The sequence below is a fragment of the Zosterops lateralis genome (genome assembly GCF_965231275.1).
Source record: "Zosterops lateralis genome assembly, chromosome: 11".
Lineage (NCBI taxonomy): Eukaryota > Metazoa > Chordata > Aves > Passeriformes > Zosteropidae > Zosterops > Zosterops lateralis.
Genome location: NC_139771.1, coordinates 12649856 through 12674319, shown reverse-complemented (window position 1 = coordinate 12674319; position 24464 = coordinate 12649856). Strand labels below are relative to the sequence as shown.

General features: G+C 45.9%; 3 protein-coding genes across 4 annotated transcripts in view; 1 reads left to right on the top strand and 2 right to left on the bottom strand.

Annotated features, from left to right (window-relative positions):
• Positions 1-6596, bottom strand: part of PLXNB1 (plexin B1) — a 77905-nt gene extending 71309 nt beyond the window's left edge. The window contains exon 1 of the mRNA XM_083869201.1: positions 6545-6596. The gene's annotated coding sequence lies outside the window, so the exon portion shown is untranslated. The remainder of the gene's footprint in view (positions 1-6544) is intronic.
• Positions 6597-14346: 7750 nt separating this feature from the next.
• Positions 14347-18458, bottom strand: CCDC51 (coiled-coil domain containing 51). 2 transcript variants are annotated; one of them, XM_083869238.1, is made up of 5 exons: positions 18424-18458; positions 16883-17109; positions 16418-16751; positions 15952-16116; positions 14347-15230 (listed from the first exon to the last, which is right to left on the bottom strand). In XM_083869238.1, the coding sequence occupies exons 3-5, from the start codon at positions 16733-16735 to the stop codon at positions 14454-14456; spliced, it is 1260 nt and encodes a 419-aa protein (XP_083725364.1). In that variant the 5' UTR covers positions 16736-16751; positions 16883-17109; positions 18424-18458; the 3' UTR covers positions 14347-14453. The 2 variants fall into 2 exon arrangements, with proteins under 2 accessions (XP_083725364.1, XP_083725363.1); XM_083869237.1 differs by lacking the exon at positions 18424-18458 and adding an exon at positions 18183-18310.
• TMA7 (translation machinery associated 7 homolog) lies at positions 18458-22774 on the top strand. The gene is made up of 4 exons (XM_083869254.1): positions 18458-18512; positions 18589-18644; positions 20413-20500; positions 22600-22774. The coding sequence occupies exons 1-4, from the start codon at positions 18497-18499 to the stop codon at positions 22632-22634; spliced, it is 195 nt and encodes a 64-aa protein (XP_083725380.1). The 5' UTR covers positions 18458-18496; the 3' UTR covers positions 22635-22774.
• Positions 22775-24464: the final 1690 nt, after the last annotated feature.

Here is a 24464-nt window from a genome sequence, read left to right as displayed (position 1 = left end):
CTCTGGGCAGTACAGAGAGCAGGAGCAGCATTTGTATGGCAGCATTTGTATGTTCTACCCCTTTGTCTTTAGCTCTGCATCATCTCAGCAGTGCTAGGCACAAAGCACAACCAGACACTCCAGCTCTGGGACTCCAGCTGCCTGTTACTGGGGCCAAGGAGCTCAGCACATCGAGTCACTCAGGGTGCCGCAGGGGCTGCTCTGCCTTCCTGCCAATTCAAATTCTGCCCATGCTGCCAAGAGGACAAGCTGGTAGCAATCACTCAGGGCCATTCTGAAATTGCACACGCACCTCTGTTGGCTGTCACACATCTGGAGAACAGTTTCTGGTTACAAGTTCCCAAAAGAGAGGAAAAAATTCAGATCAAAGGAGGAAATAAACAGTACAAGTCAGTGTTACCCATTACAGCCACAGCAGTGCCTCACAAGGCACAGTCACACAAGGGAACCACACCTCTCCATCACAGCCATGAGAAAACTGCACTGCCACACAGGACAAACAGCAAAACGCCCTTGCATTCTTTGTCTTAAACCTCTCTTAAGTTTCAGGTTGACATGAAATGCAATTCAAAATATGTTTCAGCTAAGGATCAGAATATAAATTCACAAGTTCTATAGTGTCCCTAGGTACTTCAACATTTCTTCAACATTTCATCAATTTCTATCAAAATGCCGAAAAGATCTGGCAAATAAACCAAGTCCCTGGTTAGTACTTCTCCATTTCCCACAGTGGCACATCTAGATCTCATGCACTTAATTCAGTTGCACATCAGCTTTACCATTCTCTTGGGTAGAATCATTCAGTAGTGGACTGCAATCAAAGTGCTATGCAAGAAGTCAAGCAGGAAGCAAATAAAGATCAAAATATTGATGTCAGTGCAATTCAAAAGTCCAGGAACTGCTTCTGCACTAGAGATCTCCAGCACATACCATTTTTGGCTTCACTAGGAGACAGTAGAAGACAGGTGAGAAGAGCTTACAACTCTGGCGTGTGGAAGACACCAAATAGATGATCCAAATGCTCATTGCATGAGTTATCAAAATGCTCTCACATACGAGAATTTCATAATACACTAACATAATCACTCTCTCCAGCGTTTTAAGAAGGTTCAAAGCAAAAGAATCTTGGGATCAAGGCTGAAAAGTCCTAAAGAGAAAGTTGCTTCAGGGCCATTAACTAACTCCAAGCTGTCCAAAACCCTACAGCAGCTTCAGTGAGAACATTATTTCTGACAAAGCCTGATCTGGCAGGACCATCTCTGAAGCTATGGTTCCTCTGCTTTAAATTTTTGTTGTCTGAAGGACTTCCAGCTGAGCAGAACACTTAGCAGGCAATACCAGGGGCATTTTCTCAAGCATTTGCTCGGCCAGCTGTTCACAGAGGTTGGCATTTCTTTATGGAAACTAGAGAACCCAAAAATCCTTCAGTGTCTCACACAGGAGGATGAGGGCATGGGCACTTGTAGGCACAGAGATTTCAAGAGCCCACAATCTTCAGGAGTCAGGATCAGAGAGGGGAGACAGATGGCACTCCAGTTCTTAATGTAACTCCACACAAAGAGCAGGGAAGCCACTTAACCAAACTGTGAAATGGTGCAGTAAAGGAAAGCTAAAAGAGCAGAGATTGAAACAAAAATCATTTTGAAATTACATACATGGGCAGAAACCCTCAGCTGAAAACACTACTTCTATGTAGTAATTTTGAGAATTATTATAACAGGGTAAGATGTCAAACATACCCATTCTATTTATAGAATGACATGCAATTTAGTCAGAAAACAAGTTTCATCAGCATAAACGCTTGAACACAATCAGCTTCCTCCACCTGCACAGTTCCAGGCACAACTACCCTCCTGCCATGGCAGAGCTGCAGGGAAGGGTAGGACACAAGGACTGCATTCTCCTTGGAATAACTTCAGCAGCAGGATGAACATCATCATTGCAACTCAATGCCACATTATGCCAAGATAAGCTGACACACATGGTTTTTTTTCACTGTAACCCAGAAGCACTGCCTTTAATTTCAGAATTAAGGAAAAGTGCAAAGAGAAGGAGAATGGTGATGACTTGAAATTGTCTGCACCTGCAGATACAAAGCAACAGCAAACCATTTAGTCAATACCTTACAGCTGTGTATGCCAGTGGCTCACCACAGATTCTGTGTGTGGGTATCTGGAGCAAGTGGTGGTGACACAATTCCTAAACTCTAGTCCCCAGTACAGAACCAGCCTAGCTAAATCGCCACCAGAAGCAAAGATCAATCCCCTTACAGCCTGTGACACAGGGACAAGAGACTTCCCACATGAGATAGACCAGGAATAGATACAAGTAGCAATATAAAATTACAGCGTTCAGATACTTCAAGAAGGGAAATGAATTGGCATTTTCTAAAAGGGAGTAGCTATGAAGTTGCAAAAAATGTGAGATTTTTGCAGAGCAGAGGCTGGGGAAACTCAACAGTTCCAGGCTGTTCCACAGTTAAACTTCAGAGCCAAAAGCAAAGCAAAATCTGACATGTGTACCAGGCACAGAAGAAGTGATCCTAACAGTACTTCCAGTTTTTATACCGCAAGCAAATCACTAAAGTTCACATTCAGTTAAAGCCTGGCATCTGGAAACTTCCTTAGGATCTGTTTCATTTGAAGATTCATTTCACATTTTAATCAACATCTAAAATCAGATCCTGCTACCACAAAATTCTTTTCTACTTCCTTTTCCCCTCTTTTTCTTTCTTGAGATTGGCAGGGAGGACTTAAAAGTGAAGGTCTAAAATTAAATTCAGGATACTAGAAACTATTTAAAAATTGATTCAATAACAAAGCTAAACAAACAAACAAAAAAAACCCAACAAACCAAAAAACTCAAAAAACCAAAGCAAAATATCCAAAACAAAACAAACCAACAACAACAAAAAAACCTGACCTAAACTGAAACCATTTGTTTCTTCTTTTTTCTTTCCCTCATGAGCATTGGGAGGCAGCACTTACTTCTAGTTAACGAAAAGACCTAAATTGTTTCCTGGAACCTCAGAATAGCTCAGATGTCTTAGTTACTACTTGGCTGAAAAAAAATTATTAGCAGTGAAAACAAGTCCTCCGCATTTATTACTTAAGCAGTTGGGGAGAAGAGGCAGAGCCTTAAAGAGCTCACACCAAAGCACTGTGGTTCTCCCATTAGTCAGGGCTGCGTGTTGGTACAGGTTGGAACATCCTCCTTCATGTTTTGGCACCTTTGCAGCTTAGCAAGTCTGAGCTCCAGCAAGTACAACCCCAGCCAGTTTATTAAGCAGGGGAGCATCTCAGTTATCACTGTGGCAAACCACAGCACGCAGGCTGATTCTTCATGGTTCCAGAGAAATATGCAGGTAGCAAAACCCCCTCCATGCTGTTTTTAGGGAGCCTCCTAGACTCAGCGTGCCACTGGGAAAGGTACTTTAGCTTTCACCACTGTGCTGGAGTAAAGACTGTGCAACACATGAGTTTACTGTTTCCCAATTAAATTAAGTATCTACTCTGCCTTCCGGAGCAGCAGTACCACGTCACAAGACTGTGCACATGCTCCTACTGCCTCAGTCGCTTGTTGCTGAAAAACACATGCAAGGATTTATAGGAATTGTCTTCTGGCACTGAGACGAAACCAGACAAAGCTCAAATAATGATCAATATGAGTCTTCTCTAAAGACATCATCACAGCCATCACCACAACCAAGACGCCTCCAATAATAGGACAGGGAAAATGATACCAACACAATGAAAGACCAGCTGGCACATTCCCATAAAGGCAAAAGCAGCCCTCCTGTGGTTTTCATGAACAGCAGAAGATGAATCCTTTCAGATAAAGTAATCCTGCAATCAGATACTCACAAGAACCACAAATAAATGCAAATCAAATCCAGGGCTTAAACAGATTATAGGGAATGCAAAGGAGAGTCAGTACCAGATCCCAGCACACAGAGCACAAAGACATTTCACTGAAGATCCAGGTGAGCAAAAAGGGCATCAGTCCAACCCCTGCTTCCTGAAACTAGCTTGTATCTAGAGGGCTAATTCTTACAAGGAAGCAGGCAGGCTCATGCCTCCTCTGACTGCTACCACCCTGCACAGCCTGCAAGCTGGGATGAATCAAAGTCCTATCATCTTCCTCCAAGATGCCCTTATGCAAGATTGGGAGGGTTCAGCTCAGAACTTGGATACAACAAACAATTTGAAATTTCAGGAGAAAAAAAAACAACCAACAACAGCTACAAACAAAACCAGAACAGATGGAGATGCTGTCAGTGAGGAGAAGAAATTGAAGTCCTTTTGAGTTTGCTTTGACAGGCAGCAGGAAGGACTGAGACAGAGAAGATGATGACAGAAGAGAAATAATGTCAATCTACCCAATTCAGCAGTAAAGCTTTTACCAGAAAAAAAAAAAAAAATCTCAAGCATTTCTGTGGAGTGGCTGCTTCATCTTCTTCTGAACTTGTCCTCCTCATCTGTTGTTCTCCCTCTGCAGCTGACACTGAAACTTACACTGAAAGAGATACCTTGTGTCCCTGCACCCATCACTGCCGGCTAAAGGAACACTCCGGGAAGCAAACAGCAACAGTGGAAGACAGAAAGTGCAATTACTTTTGCCTTCTGTTGGACAGTGCTGGATAGCACACACCCCACACAGGCAACCTGGGTGGGTGCTTTTTCCTTCAGAGCACACCCAACATACAGCTGGCACTGCTTAATTTGGCAGGCAGCCTCTCTCCAGCCTAACGGGGCCACCTTGGGCAGCAGCAGATACTTTTCAGACTGGTTTAGTCCTTGCAGGCTCTGCAGGCAGTGCCAGGAGAGCCCGAGCGTGCCAGCAGCAGCAACACTCCAGCAACAACCCTGCTTCACACAAAGACTGGCACTGAAGGGAACAGCTCTGCACACTCATTACAGCCCTCTGTCAGCTATTCCCTCTGCCCTTATATGGGAACATCCCGTGGCCCCGCTGGGAATATGATGCTGTTGGTGGACATGAAAGGTAAGGCAATACCTGAGCTGTCAGCAGGGAGGGCAGAATTTTTTTTGTTCTGAAAAGCGAGCAGAGTTTTGGAGCCTGAACTCTTTACAAGCACTCACATGGGAGAAAGTAGAGATTAAAAGTGTCAACTGCTGACAGTCTGCACCCACCTTGCTTGAGAGTTATGCTGGTGATTTTAATCGTATTAAATATTGTTAATCGTATTACTAACTTAACTCTTTTCACATGGTGGAAGAAATTTAAAGAGAAAATTCCATATATGACCATGCTAGAGTAAATGCTTTCTGGCCAAATCTCAGTCCAGGGCAAGTCCCTGGCTTACAGATTCCAGTCCAGCTGCACACAGGTGTGGATGTGCATAGAAATAGTCCACTCAGCACCAAACTGCCTACGAGTCACCTCCCCTGCCGGATTCTTCTCCATCCATAACTTGTTTGCTTTCTTCTCCCGTGATTCTGCGAGGGGTCGCTGGCTTCTCAAAGTGACCCTGTTAAAACCTGTGAAATTCCATGCCCCATTTGCAGCACGGGGAAGCACCAATTTCTCCATTACAATGCAAAACCACGTAGCAAAACAGCTCAGTGCATCAGTTTCCCCCTGAATCCGGGTGAACATTTCCATCACTGCCTTAGCCCCCTGACGTCACACAGACACATCGTTAATAAAAGTCATCGATTTCTGCATTTCACACACAAGGCAGAACACTTCTGTGATCCCTGTTCAAACAGTGAGGTCACAAATGAGCCGATCACATTCAGCCTCACACAGAATAGAGCACTTGTTTAAGTAAAATACAGACCCCACTGTTTTACAACACTCAGGGTTGCAGCCCCTTCCTCTCTGTAACTACAGCAGCCCTGCACGGATATTCTCCAGGACTGCTCCTGCTCCAGGCTGCTGCCCTCAGATAAAGCACCAGCCACGCAAAGTTTAGATTTAGGGAAAGAAAGATCTCAAATTGCGACTCCTGGAACACAAAACACACCTGCTCGGAGGGGCCCGAACACTTGCTGCAAACTCTTTCCAAAGGAAGGCGCTCAGGGTGGGCAAGGAGCTCTGCAGAGCAGCGGGAGGGGGTGACCCGGGCAGGGCGCTGCGAGCAGCGGGGCCGGGGCCGGGCGGCTCTTCCAGCCGGGCCGCCCGACCCTCAGCCCGGTGCCGCCTGCTCCGAGCCCTGCCCGCTGGGGGGGCCCGGCCGGTCGCTCCCACTCCCCATCCCCGCACCGCCACAGCCGGTGGAGGGGCTGGCCGGCCCCCGCCCGCTCCTGCTGCTCCCCCGTCCTCCTCCCCTAGCGCCGGCCGCGGGGGCGGCTCGGAGCGGGGCTTTCCCGGCCCACCGGAGCCCCCGAGCCCCGCCCGGGAGGCGCCGCCGTGCGGAGGGGCCGCGCCCATCCCCCCACGCGGAGACAAAGCGCGGCCCCCGGGCGGCACCTGCCGCCGGCCGCTGACCCCCGGCAGCGCCTCCTCGCCCCCGGGCCGGGCGCGGCGGGCGGCGGCCCGCATCCCCCTCCGCGCGGCCCCGGTGCCCGCCGCCCCTCACCTGCCCCGGCGGCCGCCCCGCCGCGCTCCCGCCGCCGCCGCCGAGCGCTGCCCGCACCGAGCCGCGGAGCGCCCGCCCCGCCCCCTGCCCGCCGGCCGCCCCGCCCCCGCCCGCGCTCCTCCAATAGCGGCCGTCCGCTGCCCCGAGACCCCGCCCCCGGAGCGGCCCCGCCCCGCGGGATCCGGCTACCCCCCTCGGCACGCGGCCGGCGGTGAGACCCCATTGGCTGGCGCGGGAGGGGGGCGTGGCCGGCGGCCTCTCCGCGCCCCGGGCCGTGCCGGGACCCCCATCCCGAGCGGCGGCGGCCGAGGGGCTCCCGGGGCTCGGCACCGCCAGCCGCTGCCTTTACCGAGCGAGCCCGGGCAAGGCGAGTGTTCTGGACGTTGCCGCCAAAACGAGCGGCGGCTGCCGGCCGGTCCGAGTGCACAGCGCTGCGCCGGAGGGGTCCGCGGCGCCGGTGATGAGAGCTGGGCTTAAAGCTGTGTGTTTTGGAAGAAATCGCAGCGTTTCTCTTGTCTCTGCGTTTGTAGCAATGTAACTTTGCAGTCAGGCTCGACAAGCCTTTGTGCTCGGCTCTTCTCAGCCGAGAGGTGCGAGTGAGTGGGAAGATGCAGAGGGCGGGGGGCACAGGGAGCAAAACATGACAGCAAACCCGGCTTGTCCCCCTGTACACACACACAGACAGCATAGGGAGGTTTGTCCCCTGTACACACACACAGCACCGGGAGGTTTGTCCCCTGTACGCACATCAGGAGGTTTGTCCCCTGCACACACACACCCAGCACCGGGAGGTTTGTCCCCTGTACACACACACAGAGAATAGGAAGGTTTGTCCCCTGTACACACACACAGAGAATAGGAAGGTTTGTCCCCTGCACACACACAGCACCAGGAGGCTCAGGCACAGCCCAGCTCCAATTTGCAGCCTATGTGGGAACCAGCACATCAGCGAGATTGAAGAATGTGACAGTGGCATAGTTATCTCTAGTTGCAAAACAGCGAAGGACATACCATTCTAGCTGAAAAGTCGGTGGAGACAAAAGCATCGTAAAGCAGAAGTGCCTGGAGTGATATGTGTAATATAAACTGAAATTTTTATTCCTGTGAAGCTGGAAGCTCCAGTTATGGGCAGACCAGAGGCTGGTGTTCTGTGTCAGAGACAAAGGCATTTCTTGCCACTGAGAACTGACTGCATAAAATCCTCTCTCTGAATTAGGGGTAAGTTCTGTCAGCAATAGCTCTGCAGAGGGACAGAATTAATGCTCCCATTTTTCTCACTCACACTGCAACTTCTGTGTTTCCCAGATGTGCTGTGCTCTGCTGTGTTGTTGATCAGCGAATATACAGTTAGTCTAACAACTGACTGGCTATACATGCAGTGACTGACTGTAAGGACTGGTCATTCGCCTGCTGAGCTGACTGCAGATGTTTGGCAATCCCAGACAAAAGATAGAGTTATGCCTTAAGCACCCAGCCACAAATTCTGTGTGGAGGAAAGAAAACATCTGAGGATGTGAAAAGGTGATTCAGGAGCTGTAGGTAAAAGCAAACTGAGGAAGAGTCCACTGGCCTGGGTTGTGCAAAGTACAGAATTTGCCTTATGCTGGGGTGCCTTTTTGGCTACAGATGAAGCTGCAGATCTCCATTGAAGACATAATGCTGCTCTGAAAGTCTGAATTGGGCTTTCCTCCCACGTGCATTTCTGACATTTCAGAGGGACATAGTTGGTACAAATCCCATGTCCAGAAGTGTCATTAAACATCTACTGTCTTTGTTACAATACATCAGTCTCTCATACGCCCAGCCCCCAAATTTTATGAAGGAAAAAATATGTCTGAAAGTTTAGAGAGGCTGAACAGTCCCCAGGATCTGGCAGCATGACTGTGGTCTCCCAAAGGAAGGATTATTTCAGGGGCAACTACTGGCTGCCTCTCTGGACCTTTGCTCCTTGGCCCTTCATTATGCTGAAGTGTGCAGAGCCCATGAAGACTCCCATGAGAAGATGATCCCTTACTTGCTCTTCTCCCAACACAGAAAAAGCCATCCTATTACCACACCCCACCCAGTGAATCGCTCTTTAGCTTAGAGCTCACTGAATTATCATCTCACTAATCAGAGACATTTTAACTACACTCAAATTGCATCCGCCAAAATCCAGTTTTGGTGACTAAGAGCATTAAAAAAAAAATAATTCTAAGTTTTCTTTGCTCCAACCCATTCCTGACTCAAGACACTAATCCCCTTTGTGCCTTTCCTCCAGAGCCAGTCCCAACCTGCAGCCCCTTCTGTCTGGTAAAAAACATCTGCAAACTTCACTTAAAGAGCAGCAAAAAACTCGATGAGAGCACATTTGAAAAAAATTTTGAAAAGCTTTTCCTTTTGTCCCATGGCAGGGTTGGTGCAGGGAACTGCATAGAGGGCTTGCCTTGGGGAGAAGGCAAGAAGAGCTTCTGTGCTCTTTAGGGATGCTGCAGTGCACCCCTCCCACCCCTCTTACAGCCCTTCTGAGTGACACAGATATTATAAACCACTGTAGGATTAACCATTCCCCCTTCTGGGAAGAGTTTTTATCAGTCTGCACAAAAATTTTGCAGTTCTTAAAAAAACCCAAACAAACCAATCAAACCCTGAAGAAAAGGCTAATTCTCAAACATTATACAGCTGAAAATGGTGTCACACAAAGAACAAACATCTTGAGGAACAAATGAAAACAATTTTTGATTTCCATTTGTTCAGAAGGTTTGTTTTGTTGTGTTGTTTTTAGTATATTTAAATCCCTAAAGGATCCTTTTCTGTAAAAACCTTGTTAATGTCTGGTTCTAAGCAAGTTAGCTAAGTTTCTTACATAACTATTATGATAATCACAAGGCTAGCAACTGCTTATGCTCCTTTTGATTTCCTTTCCTTCTTACTCTTCCTCCCCTTCAAGCAGGGGATGAGACGGTTTAAGAAAGTCACAAGGGATATGTGAATACTGTCTATAGCTTCTGGGAATAAAGTGTATTTAGAGCAGTAATTCAGGGACCAACAGAAGGTTAACTACATCTACCCTATTTCATATCTGACTCCATTCCTGTCAAGCCTTCAGTTGCCAGAACATTTAGAAACAGCATTAAGGTCTTTGTTCTGGCTGTTTGGGCACCTACAAATCTGCTGGCAGCAGTCTGTTGATGTTTCAGGATCTGATTTTGAGTCCAAAAAATAGCCAACACCCCATAACCTGCAGGGGTAGAGTAAGAGACTCTGAGCACACACCTATTTGCATAGGTTTGCTTTTCTCCCTGCAGAACACAGCAAAACAAGCTTGGGATGCTCGTGGCAATCCCTTTGTCTTGGAGCTCTGCTGCTGTGTTTAAACACAGACTTTCTCAGATTATCCAAATGCCAAACACCAGAAGTCTCACTTCTCTGTGCTTTATGAGTGAGGTCATGAATGTAACTTGCTAGCAAAAATCTGGCAATAACATACAGTTCTAAATATATTATGGACAAATCCAGCATTGTCTGCCTCTTCCTAGCTCACGAACCTCATTCCTACAGCAAATCTCAAACCTGTTTCTGAGGTAAACAGGAGATCTCTGCTACTCCTTTGCTCCACAAAGAGGGAAGTATTTGTTTTTAGAAGGTATGTTGTTGAAAGGAACTGTCTTTTCCAAACAAACATACAAAGAAATCAACAGCAGCACCTGCAACTTCCAACCAGGATCCTAGAATGGTGGAACATTCAAAACCCAAGTATTAATAAATAAATATATATATATCCTGACTGTAACACTACATCTAACTGCTTTTGTCCTGTCTTCTTAAGCAATATTTTCTAGTTCTTTCATGAGTGGAAGGAAGGGCAACTTTTCTCTTCAGAATGCACTTACTGTTAGAAGTCTGCAGTGACCTCATTCAAAGTTATTTCCATAGCCACAAGCTGTTTGCTTTTGAGTTACTGGTGGTTTCTCAAGGAGCAGTAAGAACTCAAAATAGCTTTGCATGGGCCAAGCTCAGGCCATGCCACCCATTTTTCTATAGTTAACATCTATCAAAGGGCTTCCTGTTGCTCTTACCAGGTTCTCTCTAGCTCAGCTTCTGTGTCTTGCCAGACAGAGGAACTAATCTGAATGAGCACTGCCTTCCTCTGACCTATACACAGTACCCAGGTCAGTCCCTTGCCTCACCAGTCCTGTACATGATTTTGCAACCACCATCCCCCTCAAATGAGTATTTGTGGCACAGGGCTGGCTGAGCCATCCTGTCTAGAGAGATCTTTGCTCACAGAGTAAGAATTCAAGTCTCAAAAGGCCTTAGCAAGCAGAAATTGTTGAAGAAAGGATCTGCTGAGAGACCTCATTCCTAAAGTGAAGCTCAACTATCTATTATAAACCTTTTTAATAACCCAAAGGTATGCAACAGAACAACAGAATGCAGGTTTGGATTTTTTTTTTTTTTTTTTTTTTTTTACTAGATTAGACCTGAAGAGCACAGGCAACAAAATATTCACTTAGTCCTGGCTGAATCATCAGGAAACATGCACTGAGATGTCATGTGCTTGTGTAAATCACTGCTGCAAATGTACCTGAACTGAGGTGAGTGCCCAGCTAAACACGCCCTGTAGGGGTGTGCTGGTTTTGTTCAAACTCATGTATTTGCTGCCTGTGTTACCATGACAAAGGTTTAGCACAAAGTACTAAACAGATTATACATATAGTCCATGTTGTAGCATCTTCCTGGATATTGCCTTCAGCCAGCTCAGTACAGCTGCCACTGCTGCAGCCACACCTTCTGGCTTTGGGGTGCACATACAGTGCAGTGCCAAGCAACACATTTAGATCATTGCCACAATGGAGTGATGATTAATCCAGGATTGAGGGAATACACAAATCTTCTCTCCTAATTATTATATAGTCACAGTTAATTACAAGGGTTTTTTCCTAATTGAAATTATTCTGCTGTCACTTCACATAGGAGGATTTAGCGAGGAAGAGCAGAACTAAGTGATCCACGGTAATTACTTGTAGCACAGAGCTCTGCCAGCTGCACACTGGATCTGTTCCTGAGTCTTCAAAACTCCCTACAAAGGACAAGATCCAGTTATTTTCATCTTGGTACATACACCTTCCAGCTATTCTCAAATTTCAGGTGTTATTTCAATCATTGATCACATATTTGTTTGCTACTGTTCATTGACTGTTCATGCAGTCCTTGACTGACTCCCTGTAACCCTACATAGAGTTAAAGCTACAGACTATCATGAAACTCTCTTTAAATGGATAAAAATCATATCTCTTTAGACAAATAAACAGCTTTTTTTTTTCTCATTTATTTTATACAAGCTTAGCCTCAGACCTCTGCTTGTTTTTGATGCCACTGAGTACAATTCAGTGAGTGCTGCCCTGACTTTCAAGTTTAGCTGCCTAACCTTCAGCATTTAAAACCCATGCTGATAGATATAATCCAATGTTCAGTGATGTCAAATAACAAATTCAGCCAGTTATAGTAAGGGCGGGGGGGGGGGGGCACGGAACTTTATGTAGTTAAACTGAAAAAAACCCCAAACCAGAACAAAATTCTCAGTGACTGGTGTGGCAAATTACAAATAGAACCATTGTACTATTCCTTCCCCTTTAACTACGCATTTGTCTGATTTTCATCAAACTCCTGCAAGAAATATAACCTGTAAAAATATTTGTGAAATCATAAAATGAAATATTATAGATTTGAAAAATTCTATTGATCTGTATGATACAGCTTCTTGATACAGCTAAGTGTATGGGAATTTTTATCCCAGTTCTGAAGCCAGCAGATCAAACTGCTTCCCTGATAAATGTTTGTTACTCACTTCACACTCCAAATAATCAATGTATAAATCAGCAGTGGCACTTCCCAAAACCACCTTTTGCATTTTCATCTCTCTTGCAGGTAGTGAATCATCAAAGATCATTCCTAACACTGTTGTCGCTTAATGTTGACACTTAAGTGTCACAATAATGACACTATTGTCCTTAGCACCCAGTGATACCAAATGAAGTTGGTGCCAGACACATCCCTGTCCCAAGGATCTTGCAGTTTGACGAGTTTAAAATCAAAAACTCAAACTCTCTTAAAACAGGAGGAAGTCCCACCACAGCAGTGTGTACCACACAGGTGAATTGCTTACACAAAATCATTATAACATGAAGTGAACACACCTCTCCTTTGTCTGCAAAGGTCCCACAGAAGTGTTTGTGAAGCAGGAGCTCCTCACTGGATTTGCCTATCTGCTGCCATCACAGGGAGAAAACTATTCCTTACCTGAGCCATAGCAGAAACCTTGTGTGAGGCCACACACAGATACTGATGTTTAGCTGTCCAGTCAAGTGTTTTGCCTCAATCAGCAAATTTTCATCCTTCCAGGGAAAACAGGCAGATGGGCCTTTCACTTCTTTCCAAACATTATTTTGGAGTAGTTTGTGTCTATTAATGCTGATGTACTGCTTAAAAGCACCTGCTGTAGAGTAGCATTTCAATTTCCAGGCAGGACAAAATTAGAAAAAAACACCAATACAACAAACCTGGGGAAAGTTCCAATGAGATACTAGCAAGGATAAGAAAGTGATTGCTCCACAGATGATTACTAAAACCACAAAATACCTTAGGAATGACAGGTTAAGCAATCTGTAGAGAAATCATAATTGGCTTATATTGTCAGAATAAACACCATCATACTTAATACAGCTTTGTATCTGAACCCTTTGCCTCTTTCCCTGCCTGCAAGCCTTCAAGGACATGCAGATATCAATAACAAAAAGCTGAAGCTTCAGAAATGTTTTGGATACTTAATGACAAACCATCCTAGGAAAAGGTTACCATGTGTGTCTTCAATGTATTTTAAATTCATCATCCGGCTGTTTGTTAAGATAATTCCTAATGATTTGTGAATGAACAAACAGCCAAACTATGAAGAAATTAAGAGCAAAATACAGAGAATTATACATGACGCATTTAGATCAATGACTGAGAAAGCACAAGAATAATTGGAACAGGAAATCACAAATCCAGCTCAAGAGTGAAAATCATTGTTCATTTTATCAGTTATATCATGTCTATCTCCAGGTTCTGTCACTTGGTCCAGGAGTGGCCGTGGTGTGGGGTGGTGAAGATGTAATAGAACTTCATGATGTCCTGGGGGAGAAGGAGGTGACAGGGCTCTGAGGGGAGGCAGGATTTGGGGGGATCACCTCAGCTCAGTTCTGGCACTGTGCAACTGGAAGAAGACTCCTCCTTGTGCCCACACCTGGGGGAGAGGGGAACAGTGGAGATGGAGGGATATCAGATCATGGCTCAGACCCCAAAAGCTCTCTGTCCCAGCAATAAATGTGTCTGAACCCCAGAATTTCAAGGGGCCTGGGAGGTGGCTGGGGGCCGCAGGGAGTGGCTCAGGGCTGGGTACAGGGATCTGTGGGTCAGGGTACCCAGGATATGTGCCTGATTACACTACAGGGCATGTCCTGGGCTACTGGGGCCACTGGGGTGATGGGAACAACTGGGACCACTCTGGGGTGATGTGGGGCATTGTGACCAACCTGAGGTACAACTCGGGGTCTGAAGGGGGCCATTTTGGGCCTCACAGATGCAATTTGGAGCCTCACAGTGCATTTTGTCTTAATACACAAGACTAGACAGTAAGAGTGAAACAGTGAATTAAATGAACAGACCAAATTGTGGCACTTCCTTTGCTTCTTGAAATGCACAATGTGACAGAGACTCGGCATGGATCCCGCAGCAGTAAGGACTGAGGCTTTTAAAGTTTTTCAAATATACAGGAGAAGGCATAGTGAGAAACACTACAGCAGGTTTATTTGGACTTGTACTCCAGGTCCTTAGAGTGCAAGTTTACCTTTATTTATTAATCTAATAAGTTGTGGCAATTAATCAGGGATCAGTTCCCTTTTAGTATGATATAGAGTACAGGCAGAGTAATGGCAAACATAGCACACGTCAGTGCAGTGCTGTAAATAGAACTTCTCTTGATTTGCGTTTCCAGTCTCCGCTCAGTATCACACAATTCCAAAATCACATCTCTCACAGCAGCAGCCTGGCCCTTGCCTTCCCCTGAGGGCCTTGGCATCACTCTTTCTGTGGGTCGGGACTGGATGGCGAGTTTGACACTCTGCAGCTCAGACAGCACCTGTGTGATACTTTCCTGCAGACTGTTAAACTGCTGCTGTAAACTCCCTAGACATGAACTGACTTGTTTAATGTAGTTTAGCTGTTCATTTAAAGGCATTAAAAGGGAATCTATTTTTATGGAGTCATTCCTGGTTTCTCTAGTTAACAAAGCCCCTTCTTTCACTCCCCGTGATGCTGTTGTTTGCAGCACATTTTTTAGGTCTTCTATGACATCACTGAGATCTTTCTGCTGCAAGTAATGGCTGGAGGCCTGTTCTTTGATGGCTTCTTGTAAATTTACTGGGCCCTTCTGTGCTTCGAGCACCAAGACTTTCAATTCTTGCAGCCTTACTCGGTTGACATAGGTGGAACCAAGGACACCTATAATGGCTCCCAGTACAGAGCCAATAATAGACCAGTTCTTCGTTTTTTCAGCTCTAGTGCGCTCTTTCTCATGGCTTTCCCTGACAGCTGCAGAGAACAGAGAGAATTTTTCTCTCTCAGATTCTTCGGCATTTAAATATGCAGCTCGGTACCTCTTCTCTTCCTGCAAGAAATACAGTGATGAAAACAGAAGGTATACTATGAAGCTATAAAGTCTATACTAAAGGAAAAAAACCCAAACCCCAGTGCAGGTGAAGGAATGGAAATTGAGAACAACTATTAGTAGTTTCAGAAGTTTTCCCTTGAATGTGGGATTTTCTTTATTAATCCTACTTAAGTCAATGAGACAATTTTAAGTCTGAGAAATGGAAAAGGTTTTATCAGGAATCAGAGCTGAAGATCCTGTACATAAGAATCTGCCACGTGATGATAGAAAATGGGTATGAGTGAGCAAGGTCTTTCACTCTCCATAATGTTCACTGTTTCAGCCCTGCTGACTTCTCCAGACACCAGCAGAAGAGAGCTGCTCTTTCCACGGATTAACTGGAATCATGGATCATCCCACAGAGAGTTAATTCACTGATTGGCAGCTTTTTCTTAACTACTCATGTACAGGTCACCACTACAACAATTAATTTTCTAGGCTCATTATCTTCAGTTTGATTCTCCAAATTTACTACTCTACTTTAGCATTAATATATAAAATTTGCACAGAGGATTAAACCATTGATAATAACTAATTCAAACAAGTACCCTAAGAAACTAACTCCTATCACTTATTTCAGAACTGAACTGCATCTACAAAGACAATCAATCACTAGTGAAGGAAACAAAGCACACAATTTTTCAACATATTCACCAACGCTTAAGTACCAATAAATTACCTGCAGCAACCTGTGTTCCAGAGTTGCCAGTTCTAAATACTGGGAGTCATCCCGAGAGACCCTGTCCAAGCGATCCCGAATCTCCTTCAGTTTAATCTGCTGGGCTTCGACATTTTCACGAGCTTCTCGTACTATCCCTCGAGCTATCATGAAGACATTTTCTGCCTGAGAAGAAGCAGCATTTATTTTAGAGACATATTGCCATACAGACCTAAATTGCTGAATTATACAATTTCTTTTGTGGGGAGGAGGGAGGAAAAATCCAAGCACAAAATAAACCACACACCAGTTCAGGGGATAAGCTCTATTTACTACATGCATACACATTCACAGTACCTGCACAGACAGCCAAAGCAGAAAAAGACATAATTCTCCTTGGGTAGCCTTTTCTGCCTCAGAGACAGCGTTTATGCTTCATATAGCTCAACCCATCATTTTAAAAATTCTACATTATCTCCATGTTTACCTCTGTCACTTTTCCCTGAGCCTCTCGAACTTCATTGATTCCAACAAATTCTTCATATCTGTCCCACCAATTCCTGCATGCTGCAGACACTTTTTGGAGGGAATTTTTCCCCATAACAGTCCCCGATTCTGTGATCCGATGAAGGAGACCCATGGCCATTTCCACAGCAGACTTGGCTTCGGGCCTCTTGGGTGCTGATGGGCAGTAAGTCCTCACCACGTGTAAATTCACTTTTGGATTCCACTTCATCAATGAATGGTGATACTGCAGACCACAGGACACTGAGGACACACTTGATGTGTATTTCATAGGCCCCATGTCTTGAATTTAATCACTAAATAAAGGTGTTACAAGGAAGAAGAGAAGTTATTGAAGCATGGCTTATTCATAGCTCTTCAACGTGTGTACCAAAACAAATCAATTCAAGAATGGCTAAACCATTGCTACTTTTACACCACTGCTCACCTAGAGAATTTTCCACAATTTTCAACAAAGTGCAATTGTGCCACAGATTCCTATTTTCTGTTAGGAAGTACTCCCACCATGCTTCATGCTTCTTGATTACTAATTCACCCACAGCGTGAAGAGCGATCATGTGCAGATCCAATAACAGCAGGAGTAACCAGAGAAATTTAGTGCTTCAGCAGGGCAGTGATTGCACAATGGGGTTTGTACCTCAGGTACTCACAGTTCTGCAAAAGAACAGAAAAGGAAAAAAGGCAGAGAGGGGAAAAAATCTTGATAAAAAACGAATTGTGGCTCGATCATTCTCTTTATCTTACATTGCACAGATACAGGAAGTGTTGAAGGATGCAAAGACAAAACCACAAAGGACAGAAGTCCTGAACCAAACACAAGTATTCCCATGAGACTCCCTACAAAATAATAAACGAGGACGAGCCACAAGAATAGAATCTCAGGCAGTGAATGCACAGCATTCTAACACAGAGATGCATTTTAAAATGAGCTTAAAATTCTTGCTTACCCTGCAAAAGCAGGCTGCTAGTTATGGTTTATTGTCTACTGATTTTAAATATGATCTTAAGAGTTCTACTGAGGCCCATTCCTCTAAAAACTGGAAAAGGGAAAACTTTTCAGTCAGGTTTTATATGAAATTTGAGTATGACTACATTAGGTTTTGACTAATATAATATGAAAACATGAATTACTGAGAACAGTTGATAAGTGCTGCACAGTATTTTTAATTATTTTAAAACAGCTTTCCGTGTTAATCTTAGGTGGTTAATACAGGCATCTCCACAAAAACGAGATGCCTGTATTATATGCCAGGTACCTGCTGGAAAAATTCTGACCACCACAGGTTCATTCCCTGCTGACTAGTTCTAACAAACAATAATAACACCGAGTGGCATTATAAAAACCTTATCAGTTGTTTTACAAGCACAACAACACGGAAGATCAAATCCACGAGAACACGGAAATGAAGGAAGTTCTCTCTCCTGCCAGCCCCACTCACAAATATACCATTAACAGCAGTGCTGAACACCTACTCTACATTGCAGGCCACAGTAAACACCAGCCCAGTTTTGTCTGTTCCAGACTGCAAAATCCCCCTCTCCTAATCGCATTACTACGTGAAGAGTTTAACCAATACTCAGCCTACTGGACTATAGAGAAAGAAAAGAGAGAAAGTTGAGATTTGAAGAATTTTCATGCAGACAGTCACAGACTGTGATGAACGCGCTCCCAGCCTGAGCTCAGAGGACACAAAAAAGTTGTGAAAGCTTAATCTGAGATGACGTGCCTTGCTCCCCCTGCCAGAAGCACCTCCTCTGCCTGCAGCCACCGACAAACACACTGCCACAGGCCGCCGCGCACACGGAGCCGGCGGGGCTCGGTCCCACACGGCTCCCGCCTCCCGCAGCGCGGCCGAACGCGCCCGGCACTCTCCCCCACATCCCGCCGCCGGCTTCTTCCGCGCCGCCGACCCCTGCCCTGCCCGGGGGGCCCTTCCACCGACCCGGCCCAGCCGCCGCCCCCCGTACCTGCCCCGGCCCGGCGGCGGAAGCGGAAGCGGCGGCGGCGGAAGCGGCGGGAGCGGGCGGAGCCAGCGGAGCCATGTCGGGCCGGGAGGGTAAGGCCGGGCCCGGGGCCACCGGTGCCGCCCGTCCGGCCCCGCACGGCCCTCACTGTCTCCTCTGTCTTTGCAGGCGGCAAGAAGAAGCCGCTGAAGCAGCCGAAGAAGCAGACGAAGGACCTGGATGAGGTAGGGCGGCGGGAGAGCCCCGGCAGCGGCGGGGGCTCAGCCGGGAGGGCCTGGCTGGCCCGGGGGGTCCTCCTGGCATTTACAGGAGCAGGTGGTGACAGGGCGTGGGCGAATGGGCTCAAAGCGAAGGAGAGGCGGTCTGGATTAGAGATTAGGAAGATATTGTTGCATGTGAAGGCGGTGAGTCCCCGGCACAGGCTGCCCAGACGGGCTGGGGCTGCCCCATCTCTGGACGTGTTCAAGGCTGGGTTGGCGAAATTTGGAGTAACCTGGGCTTGTGGAAGGTGTCTCTGCTTATGGCAGGATTTTGGGACAAGGTGATGTTTAAGGTCCCTTCCAACCCAATTCATTCTGTGTTTCTCTGATTCCATGGCGACATCCTGCCTGTGTTTCACCATCCTGGTGGATGCAGCAGTGCTGGAGCAGCTCGGAATGCCCTTGACAAAGCATCAGACTTCCATCTGAAGTCGATCAATTACTGCGGTCCCAGGAGTCGGGATTATTGTGTAGCTGGGATAAATTAAGTACTAGTTAATTGCATGTTAGAGATACTGTGAATCCTTATGTTTAAGTATAGATGTGAGCTGCTGTTTCTGAGAATAGAGCATCATGGATGAGGTGCCACTGTTTGTAAAAAGGCAAATACAATATCTCTTTGAAAAAGGAAAAAAAAATCATGGCTTTCTTAATAAGCTTTATTAAAGCTTAGTATTCATTAAAGAAATGGTAGAACTAATAAAGTGTTTACAAGGATCCAAACTATAAACATTTGTTTGTCAAATGATGTAACATTTCTTTTTGTCTCAGCCCTGCAATACTGTGAGCACTTGGGAGGAGCACACTGCAAGAAAAAAACCCACAGAAGTGGATAAATATGAGGGATTGATTTACTAGGAAAGATACAGTAGCCTACAGGAGACAGGAAAATCTGGAGGGAGAAACAGAATATTCTGTTCTGTGAGGGGTAGGTAGGGGAAGTAACGTGGTTATGTTGCAGCAAGGGAAGCTTTAACTGAAAGAAGAGGAAAGCTTTGCAGTTGTAAAGATGAGCCATAGACTGGATTGGTGAAGAATCTGCGGAATGTCAGCCAATCTTGTCAAGGTCCTCAGTTCAGTTACGCCAAAGTCCTGAGTGCTGAGTTAAAAATCTGAGTCCTTTTCAGCCTTGGCATCTGTGAAGAATGTGTATCTAAGGGACAGAGTGTGTCTGACTTCTCCTGGATTGGGAGGCTCATCCAGCAAGGAGGCTCAATAGCTGCATTGCCTGTACAATTTGCCAGTAGTCTCAGTAGATTTCTTGGAATTAATATAAATTTATTAAACCCAGCAAAAATGACATATGTGTGGGAGGAATTTTTTGAAAAAAATTTTTTACAGGTGAAAGCAGCCTTACTTTATTTGCATTCTTTATAGTCTAAATGTTTTTGTTAGTGCCTGTTTGCTGGGCTCCATGTGTCACTGAGGGAATGTTAATGAATGATGTCAGTGCAAACATCCATCAGTCAGAGGAATCATAATCTCAGAATGAGATTATGCCATGGGAAATAATTCCAGAAAGACCAAACATACAGAGTTAAAGTTTAGTTTGTGTTACAGCAAAAACCTTGGTGATAGTTCTGCATATTTAGCATTATTCAGCCATCCTGCCTTGGTCCAGTCAGGTGTTTGTTGCTGCTGGAATATTACATTTGTTTTTCATTGCTTCTCAGTTGTTTTTGAATTTTTCTGTGGGAGAGATGTTAAAAAATGCTGCTGTTCTTTCCTTTAGACGGATCTGGCATTCAAACAAAAACAGAAGGAGGAGCAAAAGAAACTTGAGGAGATGAAAGCAAAAGCTGCTGGAAAAGGGCCCCTGGGTAAGTGAGGTGCTGTCCTGGCAGGAGAAATAGGGGTCTTGCTGGCTTCAAAAATTTAATATTTTTGCTTGACAAACATAAAAAGGCAGGTGCCTCTGGGTTATTTGACATACATAAGTAAGTTGGCGGCAGGTACAGATGATATGGAACAAATAGAGGGTATTTTTGTTTCCTTTTTTTTTTTTTTTTCCTATGCATTTTCATCCCCAAATGATGCAGCTTCTGGTTCAGCAGGCAAAACACTCTGTCTGCCAGGTTGACCTATTCCACTGGTATGTGCAGGGACATTTCTACTCTTTTAGCACACCAGTCTTTTCTTTTCAGAGGTATTACATGTAGGCTTTGCCACAGTCCTTCAAGTTTAACAAATCTAGTGCTTGTCCTCTGAGAGGATGAATTTCTTCAAGAGCAGGAGATTCTTGGCAGGGAAGAAAAAGTGACTGGAAACCAGTGTGGCTTCAATTGCTGTGCCTGAGTGACTGTAAAATATGTGAGACATGAAGTGAGTTCACAGGATGTGCCTTGGTCGGTGTCTCAGTGACAGTGGGAGAGTGTTCACCTGGGTCTGCACTCGCCTTCTGCTCCTCCAGCATTTGCCATGGTCCCATCAGAGATGTTCAAGGGTGTGCCCTGCCTCTTCCTGACCTGTGGCTCATTAGTGTTACTAACCACTTTTCCGTTCTGAGATCATTAACTTCACACTTGACTTCCTGTTTTTTCAGCAAACTTTCAATCTTGAAAGACCTTTCCAACAATCCCACAGCAAAAATAGTTTCACTAACAACCTTTGCTATGGAATCTTGTCAGGTACTGTGTGAAAATATGAAGTCCCCTGGGTTCACTTTAGACACTTACTGATAACCTCAGGGTCCCAGCAGGTCACTGAGGAAGGATTTACTCTTTATGGCAATCCTCTTAACTTTCACAAGACTGTTCATTCATTTGCTTTGTTCCAGACTCTGTTATCTTCTCAGAGATTGAGCTCAGACTTGCTGCTCTGTAGCTGCCCAGTTCTTCACAGAACCCATTCCATGTCTGGGAGCTTTGCTGGCAGTCTGACATAGTGTCTATATTGGTGTTTTAAATCTTAGCCAGCAGATCTGCATTACAGCTTGTTGGGTGCTCTTGAAGGAAGTGCCATCCAGTCCCACTGACTGGGAATATTGTTTATTTATCTCAGACTGATCTAACTCCTCTGTTTTATTCACGTACAAAAAGTCTGCTGGGTGTGGGACTTGGAATGTCTTCGGTGTTTCAGACAGATGCGAAAGAATTCATTGAACCTCTCTTCTGTCCTTACCATCCTAAACTCATTCTGTGGAGGGTGCTTCAGCTCACAGATCTCTTCAGAGTTCTTTCTCTGTCCTTTTCTAGACTCTGTGTCTGTCATCTGGCTCTTGTCTGATGCTTACCAAAGTAGGTAATGATTGTTGTGTTGCTGTGGCAGGGTCAGCCTATTTCCAAGAGCCTTAGCAGGGTGATGCTGTTGGAATCAAGTTGCAGTGTGGAGTCTGTTGCTGACCCTCGGCCCTCTCAGTCTGTCTGGGTGCAGCCTTGCTGTTCTTTCCTTCCCACTGGTCAAACCTGACACAACTGGAGAAAAAGAGCATTTACAACAAATGCCACGCTTGTTGCTGTGTCCATACCTGGTGTTCTTTCACTTTAGTGTCTTCAGTAATCTGCAGGAATTCCAGTTCCTGCTTCTGTAGAGCTTTGATCCCAGCTGGGGGTTTTGGTGTAGGGATACCAATGCTTTTATTCCCTTAGCCTTGATTTTGATTTGACCGGACTGTGCTCCTGCTGTATAAGAAATAATCAATGGAGAAACAAAGTAACTGTTGGAATATTTAGTTCCACTGTAGAATCATGGGGCATTTTGGTTCCAGGAGAAGCTTAATTTCTAATGTTAAATAAATCACTGTTCACACTGTAAGGTGTGTGAGATCAAAACCACACAGGAGCAGTCACACATGCAGAAACAATTCAGCAGTGGGGACCTGGGCTGTGCAGGCTGTCTAATGGGGGGATTCAGCTTTATGAGGAACTGCATTTGTAGCTAAGCTCTGTCACCTAACCAGCTGTGTTGTTTCTTTTGGCAGCCAGTGGTGGAATAAAGAAGTCTGGCAAAAAATAGCTTGATCAAACTGCAGGGTAAGAAGTGATCAAGTTACTCAATGGACCTGCAGACTTCCGAGAGTCTTGAAAACATTCTGTCATTTGGGAAACATTGTACATTTTGTTTAGTCTGAATAAATCCTTTTTGTTAAGATGTGATACTTTCTCTTTACCTGTAGGTTTTGTTTAAAAGTGGCTTTACTGTTTTGTACCGGAAATGAAACTTTTACTGGAGACCATATGTGCCCTTCCAGCCTGAGTGCATCTGGTGGTTTGGTAGTCATTTGTGAGAATAAATTTCAACTTCTCCTCTCTTTTGAAAGTGGAGCCAGGGCCTGAGTGTTCAAATCTGTAGAATTTTAATCTGGAGGCTTAAGTTCAGCTGCAGTTGTCTGAGATGTGGCTATAGCAGTGTATGCTCTCCTAAGAGCTCTCAGTTTTCTTTAAACAAAAGTTGGATTATGCTTCCATCACCAGCACCTTGAGGTCAGCCACTCCAAAACAACACTCGTTTCTGTGTTCCTGCTTAAGAACACTGCTGTGCCCTGTAGTCCCACTGCCTGCTGAACATACACTTGCCTGTGTCCTACAGATTGTCACTATACTGTTTTCCTGAGCTACATACTGACATCACAGCTCCTTTACACTCATGGAGTGCCTTTGGAGTGGAGAGGGGAGGGGAGCAGTGCTTTTGAGACTGGCTTAATTCTTGAAATGAATGGCAGTGATTGAATACTATACAATCACATAACAGTGATTGGTTATGGAGGCTTGAAGGAAGGAAGATGCTGTTCCCAAGGTGGGAGTTACAGGGGAAAGAATCAGTTCAAAGGCCTTGTTACTGAAGGGAGATGGTGATACAGACACTGTTCCTGCTGTCAGGCAAGGCAGGTGATGGCTGCAGGGAGGGGATGGTTTCTGAGAACACCGAGACTGTCGGGCTGCAGCGGTGGGGGGGAGTTACATGGGAAATATGGGCTCGTACAGTCTGGGCTCCTAAGGAAGAGACTGCAGGTGTTGGCTGTTCAGTGCACAGCGTGCTACTGCGAGGGTTTCCTTGTTAAAAAGAAACATTTTTAGAGGGCGAGGGGCGTTACCTCCTTCCCTCTGAAATGCGGGGCTCCGTTTCAGCAGGGCGGGTAGGGCCTGGGAGCGGGAGGCGCAGGCCTTACCCTGCCATCAGCCCGGGCCGAGGGCCGCCGGCAGCGCCCCTGACACGGGCCGGGACCGGGACCGGGGTTGGGGTCCGGGTCGGGACCGGGCGGGGTCCCGCCCTTCCCCGGGCTCTGCCGCCCCCGCGCGGCGGCCGCGGGAATCGCGGGGCCGTGCCGGCCGCTGTGCGCATGCGCAGCGCTTTTCTCCGGCAGCCCCGCCGCGCTCCGGCACCGCACGGGCGGTTTGTGCCCGGAGCGCCCCGGCCCCTGTTCCCGGGGTGTGCCCGAGCCCTGAGGAGCCACAGAGCGATGCGCCGTCCGCCCCTGAGCTGACACAGCTACAGCCGCGTAGATTTTACTCGTGTATCGGCCTCATCTCACGTGCTAATGGTTCATAGGAAGATCAGATCCCTGCTGCCCTCCAAAAGGGGATAAATCAGCCCTTGGCGATACTGAGAAAATTGTCCTCTCTGAAAGTACTTTTCTGGACATCAGATTGAGTCCTGCCAGCCAGATAGAGCGTGTGAAGGCTGAAGTTCAGGATTGCATCATTCTTGCATTTTGCATAAAGGTACCTTTGGTAACAGAAAACTATTCACACGAGAATGTAGGACAACGCTACTCTAGACATAGAGCAGGGACTGCCCCTGCATCTGTGCAGAACACTGAAAGCAACCCAAGCCACCACTGGTACC

Coding starts and splice junctions, on each gene's coding strand:
- CCDC51 (XM_083869238.1), bottom strand. CDS start 16,735: ATGGGGCCTATGAAATACACATCAAGTGTGTCCTCAGTGTCCTGTGGT. Junction 16,117..16,417: donor CTCAGGGAAAAGTGACAGAG/GTAAACATGGAG, acceptor GCTTCTTCTCAG/GCAGAAAATGTCTTCATGAT. Junction 15,231..15,951: donor TGGAACACAGGTTGCTGCAG/GTAATTTATTGG, acceptor TATTTCTTGCAG/GAAGAGAAGAGGTACCGAGC.
- TMA7 (XM_083869254.1), top strand. Junction 18,645..20,412: donor AGACGAAGGACCTGGATGAG/GTAGGGCGGCGG, acceptor TCTTTCCTTTAG/ACGGATCTGGCATTCAAACA. Junction 20,501..22,599: donor TGCTGGAAAAGGGCCCCTGG/GTAAGTGAGGTG, acceptor TTCTTTTGGCAG/CCAGTGGTGGAATAAAGAAG.